Source organism: Mus caroli, chromosome 9 (assembly GCF_900094665.2).
Source record: "Mus caroli chromosome 9, CAROLI_EIJ_v1.1, whole genome shotgun sequence".
Taxonomy (NCBI): Eukaryota; Metazoa; Chordata; class Mammalia; order Rodentia; family Muridae; genus Mus; species Mus caroli.
Genome location: NC_034578.1, coordinates 9601439 through 9612092, shown reverse-complemented (window position 1 = coordinate 9612092; position 10654 = coordinate 9601439). Strand labels below are relative to the sequence as shown.

The 10654-nt window shown below is 39.0% G+C and overlaps 1 protein-coding gene across 2 annotated transcripts in view; it reads right to left on the bottom strand.

Moving 5' to 3' along the window:
- Ccdc82 (coiled-coil domain containing 82) overlaps positions 1–10654 on the bottom strand; it is a 40872-nt gene that overhangs the window by 5873 nt on the left and 24345 nt on the right. For both annotated transcript variants that reach the window (XM_021173105.2, XM_029481936.1), the window contains 2 exons: positions 9008–9178; positions 4629–4814 (listed from right to left, as the gene is read on the bottom strand). In XM_021173105.2, coding sequence (XP_021028764.1) covers positions 4629–4814; positions 9008–9178 — 357 coding nt within the window. The remainder of the gene's footprint in view (positions 1–4628; positions 4815–9007; positions 9179–10654) is intronic.

Here is a 10654-nt window from a genome sequence, read left to right as displayed (position 1 = left end):
TGGCGGGTGTCAGCCGACCCTGCGCCCTAGCTACCCCGGTGCTGTTCTGACCGGAAGAGGCTTGTGGCCCTACTCAGGCCGGATTTCTGCCTCCCCAACCAAAGCAGTCTCAGGTCCCGCGTGATTGGACTGGAGCAGAAGCTGTGTTCCACTCACCAGAATTCTCAAAATCCTGTGGTGGGGGTTGTGGGTAGCTGGCGGGTGTCAGCCGACCCTGTGCTCTAGCTACCCTGGTGCTGGTCCGGCCGGAAGAGCTGGGTCAAACTTTTTAAAAACAACCACACATACCTTTTTACTCCAAGAGAGAAGAACCAGATTATATCAAACCAAAGCAAAACCAAAGTTTATCAGTATACAGCTTATTGTCAGGCTCCCGGGATTTTGAGTGGGAACTCAAAGGAACAGCAAGGCTGAGAAATGTCAGAGCATTTGACAAATTCTGAAATTTTATCACAACACAAAAAAAGCAATATATGTATTTATACTGGATATAAACCCTCTGATTTCTAGGGAACCTTTTGAAAAAGTCTATAAAGAAAATGACAATACCATGGGATAACCTCCAAGGAGAGAATCAAGTCTAGGATAGAGATGGCCAGAGCTTAAGTGACAAGCTGTATATTTTGTGCATGGCTGTTGAAGCCCTAAGGAGCCCAGAAGGTCGTGAGTCCCGGGAGCCTGACAATAAGCTGTATACTGATAGACTTTGGTTTTGCTTTGGTTTGATATAATCTGGTTCTTCTCTCTTGGAGTAAAAAGGTATGTGTGGTTGTTTTTAATAAGTTTCACCCAGGGAGTGGCTCTATTGGGAGGTGTGGCCTTTTGGAGTAGGTTTGGCCTTTTTGGAGGAAGTATGTCATAGTGGGCATGGGCTTTAAGACCCTCTTTCTAGCTGCCTGGAACCCAGTCTTCTCCTAGTGGCCTTCAGATGAAGATGAACCATGCTTGCCTGAATGCTGCCATGCTCCCATCTTGATGATAATGGATGGAACCTCTGAACCTGTAAGCCAGCCCCAAATAAATAATCCCAGCACTCCTGGGGCAGAGGCAGGTGAATTTCTGCGTTCGAGGCCAGCCTGGTCTACAAAAGTGAGTTCCAGGACAGCCAGGGCTATACAGAGAAACCCTGTCTCGAAAAACAAAAACAACAAAAAAAGTTTCCTTGGTCATGGTGTCTGTTCATAGCAGTAAAACCCTAATTAAAACAGTATGTAACTTATTTTTGATTTTACAGAAGCCTGCAGTTAAGAAACTGAAATTAAAAAAAAAATAACTTTGATACTTTAGAGAAAGTAGATATTTTAGGGAAACTAAACTTTTAATGTTTGAATTTTTAAAGACTATGGAATTCTTAAAAGTTGGAATTGTGATACTAATATTATCATGCAATTTTGGGGGTAAATAAGAAAGAAAAGTTCATTTTAATAGTTATGTATTTGTGTGTCAAGCTGACAAGGGATTGATTCTGTTGGTTAGTTTTATGCCAACTTGACAGAAACCAGAGTCATTTGGGGAAAGGGACTCTGAGTTGAGAAAATGCTTCCATGAGACCAGCCTACAGGCAAGTCGATAGAGCATTTTTCTTGATGCTAATGATGTGGACCCAGCTCACCTGAGGGTGGTATTCCTGGGCAGGAGTTTCTGCATGGTATAAGAAAGAGGCTGAACAACATAGAGAGTAAGCCAGTAAGCAGTGTTCCCTCATAGCCTCTGCTTCCATTCTTTCCTCCATGTTTCTGCTGACTTCCGTCAGTAATGAGTATAACCTTAGAACTGTAAGCTGAAGTAAGCCACTTCTCCCCTACATGTTTTAGGTTATAGTGTTCTACCATAGTAATAGAAACCTAACTAAGAGAACATAATTTTACTGAAGAATGTTTTAGTTTAAGCATGTTTTAGTTGCATATTCCATTAATGATCCTAAATTTTGTTAAGGATACTCTAAAATACATGGAAATACTTGCTCTGTAATATTTCCTTGCAAGAAGTTGAAATTTCTCCACATATAAATATGTGTAATTCTCACATATAGTACACCCACAATATACACAGACTGGGGCTATAGATGAGTGGTACAGCACCTTTCTAGCATCCACAAAGCATAGAGTCTAATCTCAGGTACTACAAAAATGGGGAAAGGAACATATTTATAAATGTGGTATACCAATAGATTTTCTAACTGCACGATTGAATTGGTATCTCTTAAAGGCATCACAAAAAACACTTAAGAAGTCCAATGTCTCAGAAAATGAAGTCAGGGTTACTAGCCATGTCTTTCCCAAAAGCCAGTGAAAAATATAGATAGGCTGGGAAGAAGAGCTTGTATAGTAGAAAAAGCAAGGCAAATGTGAGAATCCAAAGAGAGTGAAAGGATAGACAAGGTCACTGGATGGTGGGATGAGATAGGAGAATAAGAGTCCAAAGGAAAGAAAGTATGATGTTCTTCTTTGTAGCAACCCCGCTAATGAACATGATAGGCCCTGGGATGGATCTGTGCTGCTGCTCCCTATCTCTTTGCTCATACAAGTTTATTTGTTATGTTCTCTTGCCTCAACTTTGCTCTTTACAAATCCCCTAGTCTATAATCCATACAAAAGATATCAAGTCAGAGTCTTTGGTTTGTTTTCTTTGCAGGATGAAATACATCATTGATCCAAATTTCCTGAATAATTTCTCTTTGCTTTTTTTTTTTTTTTTTCTTTTTTTGGTGTGTGTGTATCTGCAGGGCTAAACCTGTTTTAGAAAACTACTATTGTAAGGACTCTTTCCACAACCTAATTCTAAGGGCTCTGTGAGCAGAGCAGAGCTTCTGTGCTACCAGGAGGTCTTATGGTTCTACTGGACTCTTTAGAATGGCCACTTTATTTCTGATATCAAATTCAGTGGCTATCAAGGTACAGGGAAGTCAAAGTAAGTTTCACAGCCTGAAGCCTCAGTGCTCCCTTCCATTTCTAGTCACAGTGCCTGTTGGGTTATGGGGTCTCCCATATCCACGGTAGAGCAGGACAAAGGAGTCTAACTACGCTTACCCCACTCTTACACTGGGCAGGTGTTGAGTTATGTGAAGCTACTGGACACCACTTACCCAAGTAAGGCCAATTACCACCACTTACCAATTAAGGGTGGGGGAGTGTAGTCTGAGGTCCCAAGGACTTCTGGAGCTGACTCAGGGGTCCCCAAGCTTGTGCAGAGGCTAGGACCATCTTGTTTTCATGCTTTTGACTGCTGGGAGCAGTGGAAGAGCTAAGAACAGAGTAAGGGCCCGAGGGCTGGATCTAGCCCAGCTCGGGGCCTAAAAGGAAAAGAGGGCAGTGCTCCCAGCTGGCTTGGCTTGGTGAAGGCTGGGCTGGGAGTGCTGAGAGGCCAACCTGCTATCTAGACCACTTGCTCTTTAGGCGAAGACCTGTTCCATTGCTCCCCATGGTGGATCCCAGTGAAAAAAGGCAGTCCATGGTTTTAAGGCATTTGTTGTCATGGTGGAGAGTGGTGTTGAGTGAAACTATACCCCACTTTCTTAGGGCAGGCCTGAGGTTAAATACCTTTTGCAGGGAGGAATGTCTGGAAAGGGGAATTTATTGGCCAAGCCTCCAGGCCTTTAGGTACCTCATTGAAATGGAGATCTGTCTTGAGGCTATGTGACCCGTGGTCATGTCCTTTACCTGTTGAGGGGCTTGGGGTGTTGCCCTTACGTGATTGATGGCCACAGACCTATGAAGACCTGTGGCCTTGTGTCAGGAGCCTGGTGTCCAGGAGCATGGCAAAACGCTTACGGTCCCTTGCAGGGTTATCCCCTGCAGGGTCACCGGGGTTTCAAACCTTAGCTCAACCAGAAACCAGGCTACCTATCACAGCCCTATAAGTGCCGACCACTCAGCCCCATATCCTCAAGAAGAGGATGTGGCTCTATTAAAATGGGTGATGAGGACCCTTTCCTCATACTGGCAGTAGATGCTTCTTGAGTCTTAGATCAAAGGGACTAAAGAAGAAAACAGGCAAGCAAAGGTGAGTCCTATACTTTGCATCCAACACCACACATGAAAAAGCACCCTGGAATATAATAGTTGATTTTGATTCCCAGTTTGACAGGACCTAGAATTATCTAGGAGACAAGTCTCTAGGAATGCCTTTGAGGCATAATCTAGGCTAATTATGGTAGAAAAGCCACCCCAGAAGTAGGTGGCAAGATTTTCTCCACTTGGGTCCTGGACTGCATAAAGAGAAAACTAGCTGAACAGAAGAATTAATCTCTCTTTGCTTCTTGATTTTGAAAGGCAACCAGCTGCCTCAAGGTCTTCCTCACCATGTTAGACTAGCACATACCTGTAAGCCAGAATAGTCCCCTGTCTCTTAAAATACTTGTCATGGCATTTTATCACAGTAACAGGAAAAGTGACTTAATATACAAGTAAGGCTTATACACATAAAAGACAAAGAACAGAGACCTTTTATCAGTATTATTGTTCAATATAATCTACACAATGAGGTGAGAGAATTCATGGAACATCAGGGCATCTATTCAGAAGAGAACAGTGATAAACATGGAGGGAATAGGAAGCAGAAGAGGAAACATAAGAACAGCCACACTTAAGCCTTCAGACTCTGCAGAACAAGGCAGTCTACAACCTTACCTTTCTAATCCAGCCGCTTTCTTTTGAATGACTGAAGACTCTCTCTACTGTATCTTTAACCTGTTCATCTCCAACTTCTTCTGTTTTTGCAATGATGCAACAGTCTTGGTAGAGTTTAAACTTAAAATGCTTTAGTTTATGATAAATTCTGGTACGTTCAGCACAAATTCTGCCAACAGTAAACACCTACATTGAGAAATAAATGTTATTACCTAAACTAAAGTGAAAATATATATGTCTGATTTTTCCAATTTCCCTTAATGATAGAATCTAAAGCATGTATTTTTAACTTGATAAACATTTATACAAACGATCTCTTTATCTTCTCTTATACAATTAGTCAACAGAATCTGCGTATCCACTATGCTTCCAGTATTGGGCTGGTGGCTAGAGGCATAGTGACCATTTACCTGTCTGTGTTAGGGTGTTTAGTGCCTTAGGAGAAAGATGAATGATTATAAAACTCTCAGGATCCTACCAAGTGAGCACTCAGGTGCTCAGGTTGCTACCAAGAAGTCTCAGCAAGGAGGGAGAGTCACCTAAACTAACACAGACAGGAGAGTGATCAAGCCTGGTTGGTGTTTGTGTATCTGTGTGTTTGTGTGTGTGTGTGTGTGTGTGCACATGCACATGCGCACATGTGTACATGAGCTAGACGACAATGCCAGGTGCCTCAGGATCCACTACTCCTTTTTTATTTGAGGCAGATTTATTTATGTATCTCACTAGCCTGGAGCTTCCTGATTAGACAAAGCTTGCCAGGTTTGCTTGACTTAATCATTTGTTTTCAGTGGATGCTGGAGTTTGAATTCCAGCCCTCATGCTTGCTGACTTCTACTGACTGAGCCACAACCCCAGCCTCTGTCAGTGGTTCTTGCAGTCCTGAAAACAGTTATCTGAATTTGTAAATAAAGAGAGAAATTGCTTGTAAGGCATAAAGATGGACACACAGAAAAGCAAGAGAAGGCATGCAGAGTATGGCATGTACACAGGTTCTATGTTTTAATTGCCCAGATTATGATAAATTATGATGCACATCTGTGAAATCAGTCAACAAGACCATTTTTTTCTGTCATGTTTTGATAATTATGTTTTATTATACAGCTAAAATGGAAGCCAACATCACTCTACTGATAAAATTAAATATATATTAATTCATATTTTTCATATTTTATCAAAAATACACCAGGATGGGCTCCAAACATCCAAAATGCCTTTCTAATTTAAGAATTTGTCTCTATGCCCAAGTGCACAAGTTTAGTATAAGCTACATAATTTTTAATAGTCATCTATGCCACATTTTTATGAAGCCATAATGCAAAGGAATTATGTGCTGATGATGTAGAAAAGTAACCGGGCAGGAGTACACTGTCCTTTTAAAAGGAATCCAAGGGATATAATGATGGCTGGACAGTGGCTGGGTTTGACACATGTTTAAGTGAAATATTTGGACATTTCATCATGTCCTGTGACTTCTTCTGAATAAACATGAACAAACATTTATTCCCTGAGATAGAGTACCCAAAAAAAGGGCAAAGAAACCATGTTACCTACGTCTAACCAGAGGCTTTCCTGGAGCTACAGACAAGAGCACAGATGAGTCAAAGGCAAGTGCAAAACTAAAAAGCCCACTCCAGGACAGGTAACAAGGCACTCATAAGAACCCTGTCCTAATGTTACCCACACAGCGGACAGTCAATCCAGCCTTTCACCCAGCACCCCAGCACCCTTTTCTTCCACTCTGGCAACTGTTTATGCTTCTGTAGCTTTGGGAAGGGGTCTTATGAGTGTGTAAGTTTCTTTCATTTCTTAAGTTTAATATAAGACTTGCTTTTCTCCTTGAAGTAGGAATGTTCTTGTGGCCCAAGGCCTCTTATCCAACATAACGCTGCTGAAACTAAACTACTCATTCTGTGAATTGGCAAATCCATCTTCTATCAAAGCATAACCTTTCTTTCAAATAATCTAATCTCTGGCAAGTCAGGCAAAAGAAAATTATCAACAATCAGTGTTTTACTGCACTCTCAAAAGAACCTAGTTAATCCTAGGCTTTCATTTTCACATAACTATAGGCACAATCAAAAAATAGAGACACTGCCTTCCAAATAACCCAAGGGCAGTGGACAGAGGTGTGGATAGGCTCTTTAAGTCTCAGAATAGAAATGCTGTTTTCCTTTCTGTGCAGGTACAGACACAGTGGTTCAATAGGATAGAAAATAACTTTAGTAAATGATTCCTTCTTTCTCTCCTCCTTCCACTGCCTTTACTAAAAGACTTGAGCATAAAGGCAAGTTGGAGTTGCAGGTATGTGAAGTGCAAAGCAGAGTCTGCTGAGGAAGTAGTTCTTTTTTCAAATAAAATTTAAGTGCTTGCAAAAGTTTTTGGACAAAAATACATTGTTTACTTAAATAGTGGTGCTTAGAGTGTAGGGAAGATAAATAGAGCTCTGACTCATTTTAATGACTTGATCAATCTGTCACATTCAAAATAACTCCACCCTTATAGAAACACTAATCAAGACTTAAAGAGATATACACTGCATTCACACAGTGTTTTGTTTTGTTTGTTTTTTTTTTTTTTAATATAACCTGAAGTCAGCAAATCATCACAGTTGATTGACTAGTGAAGCCCCAGGTATCATGACAGTGATGGACTCTGGTTATATGTTTAATGGAAAATATTGAATTCTATGCCAAAACAACAGCAGAAGCAAAACATGTTTTACTGGTTTTCTTAAATTGGTTTTATGTTGTGTTTATTTGTAAGTTAATTAGAATAAAATAATTTTATTTTTAAAAATAAAATTTACTGAAGAAAATTTATTTTACCTCACATCATTTCCAAACAGCCATAATAACTATTAGTGACAACATTATCTGAATGACACTATGTCCTGCCACACATTCTTGTGTAGCAGACTCTCAAGTCACTATTCTAATGTCTTACATGGAATGTTTCTACCATTTTGTACCCCACTCCTTATTAATAATGCTTCAGTGAATTTGCTTTTATCAACCTGACATTTATAGAGCAAAGTTATAGAGACTATAGTGACTCTAGTTGTGTAGTCACCTGTATTTTAAATATTCATCAGACCTGTCTTCATCTAGAGGTCTTACTTTTCATAAGCCTTCAAACTTCTAAGCTATGCTGGTCATACTGTCTTTCAAGAATTAACTAAAAAGTATGTTGGTAATTTATAAGATAACAATCTGAATATTAAGAGGCTTTATTTGTATGTTCGTAATTTGAGAATGAACATTTTCTTAATTATTTAACTTCAACCCCCCAAGATTAAATCTCTAAATGAGTTTTGCAATCTTTATTGTATTGCTTAGAGGGATCTGGTCAACTGTTGCCCAATAGTACTCCTGAATCATACTTTCCAATATGTCATATTTTCTCCACCTTAATAATGGAAGATTTAGCAATAATTTTGGGTCTCTACCTCATCCAAACCTATATCCTACAAAGATATGCAGTGTCCCTAGAGGAAGTTCTCAAAGTATTTACAATGCACCCTTCTTACAAGATAAGATTAAAAACCACAAGCAAATTCTACATTTTTTTTTATTAATTCACATTATACTGTCCCATTCTTATCTATTAACTATTTAAAAATTTTTTGGGTTTTATTTCTTTTTTGTTTGTTTGTTTGAGCTGCAGTTTCTCTGTGTATCCCTGACTATCCTGAAACTAGCTCTGTAGACCAGGCAGCTTATGCCTGCTTCTTTCTGCCTCCTGAGTATTAGGATTAAAGGTGTGTAACACTATGCCTAGCAATTACTTATTCTTGAAATTATTGTTCTATGCTCAAATTTAACAGCATCTTAATCAGGTAAATAATTGCTCTAGACACTGACAAACGAGATATTGTCTAAATTCAAGTATCGTTCTCTCTGAATTCTCTCACTGTAGGATAAACAGCCATCCTCAATTACTTACCTATAAATGACTAATTTGAGTGCTACCTGATATAAGGTTTTGACCTAGGTCATATTCTCCTTTGAACATCAAAGGCAGCCTTGTTCCTCTCTTGCCTAAGTAACTGTCCTTACCACGCCCATCCTATAATAAGATTTACAGAGATTAAGAATATGCACTGATTTCATCTTACTGAATTAGGGAGTGAATATCTAAATCAGACACTTTTACCTTCAAAATTGTATCCTGGGTTAGGGGTGTGTGTTTGCTTAGCAAGCTGAGACCCTCCGTTTAATATTAGTGGCATACTAAAAGAAAGAAAAAAGTCAAATATATGATATTTCCTTGTATTCTTTTCTTTGTAGTGTTTTTCTCTATTTGTGAGAACTATGTAGAGGACAAGCTATGAAGCCAGAATTTTCTAAACAGCAAAGAGAGAAATTAGTAAACGGTACCTGCTTGTCATGTGACATGAAATCATCTGTTTCCATCGTCCTGATGTTGTATAAGTTTCCTGAGAGATGCACTGAAAATTTACAGTGGCGATGCAGCCCACAAGCCTGGCATATACAGTCCTTAGGGCTCTTTGAAAGGATGCTTAAGTTAGAGTAGCTTTCAACCCGCTCCTGACAACAATTAAATATAAGTCAAATATAAATGTTTCCAAATTAGAACTCATTTTGGACAGCATTGGAAAGAAATATAAGAACAAAACACATGCTACTGTAAGAAGGTATCTTTAAATTGAAAAAATTATTAATCTTGGCAATAAAAAAGACAAAGAAATCCAAGCAGTTTCATTTATCTCTTTACTTACAAATTAGATGCATTCATTCTTCAGAGCATGAGTTAAATCACATTTTCCTGAAAACATTCTGGAAGTAAGTTAATCCTCCTGTATTGCTTGCTTTATTATGTGAAAATAAGGACCTTGCAATTACTAAGGTTCCATGTCCAGCACTGATGGACCAACTAGTGACTGACTATCAATGAGTGAAGCACGTGAGAATCCCTGGTCTGCCTAAGCAAACTATGTTAGCGATGAAATCACTTGTATATGAGTACTCAGCCTGTGCTAGTCACTACTGTTCCATTAGCAGTATATTTTAATATCACACTTGAATGAACACACTGAATATATTGCTAGCATGGTTCCTAATCCACATTCATCCCCTACAGCAGTCTGGATTGTATACTGGTCCTTTTCATATTATGTGATCAACAGCACTGGTCTGATTTACCTGCCACAGTCTTCAAAATCACAGTATGTCACTAATAGACTGAAATTCAGACTACTGATCTTCCTTCCTGCTTCTGTGGTGCTGTGCAACACAGTGTAATGAAAGCTCAAAGAGTTTGGTTTCCCGAGTGACTACAGTAAGCAGAACAACTCCATATGCAAGTGACACAGACACTTCCCTGAGTCACATCGACGAGCTTTCTTCATGTTACTCTTTCTTCTTCAGTATGACCCAGTATACACTAAGATCTTACTGGATCATCTACCTCATAATTCTGTGCACCTTATTATTTCACTGTGGGTTTTCTAAATTCACTATAACCTGAAAGTGTGGCCAAGCATAATATAACATAGAACCAAGAGTCTTGGACTCTATGAACTCCTGGCCTGTGAAGTTACTAACTGTGGAACTTTACTCTTTGAGTATAATTTCTTTGCTGTGAAATGAAGGAAAGAATAGCTTTTTGGACTTATGAAATATATTTCACATGTAAATCATTTGTCAAATGCTAAATGTTCTTTAAAATTGCAACTTTTTTCTGTTTCAAAGAAAATAATGTTATAATTATTTTATGTATTTTACCTAAAGTAAATAAATACCGATTTCCCTAAAGAGTAGTTAAATACTGTTTTATATTTGAGGAATAAATTGGGGATCTAGTGGTGTTAAAAAATCTAGAAATAAATAGAAACAGTCATTAATAGTCTCCCAACCAAAAAAAGCCCAGGACCAGATGGGCTTAGTGTAGAGTTCTACAGGCCTTCAAAGAAGACCTAATTCCAATTCTCCTGAAACTATTTCACAAAATAGAAACAGAAGGCACTCTACCCACTTCATTCTATGAAGCCACAATTACTCTGA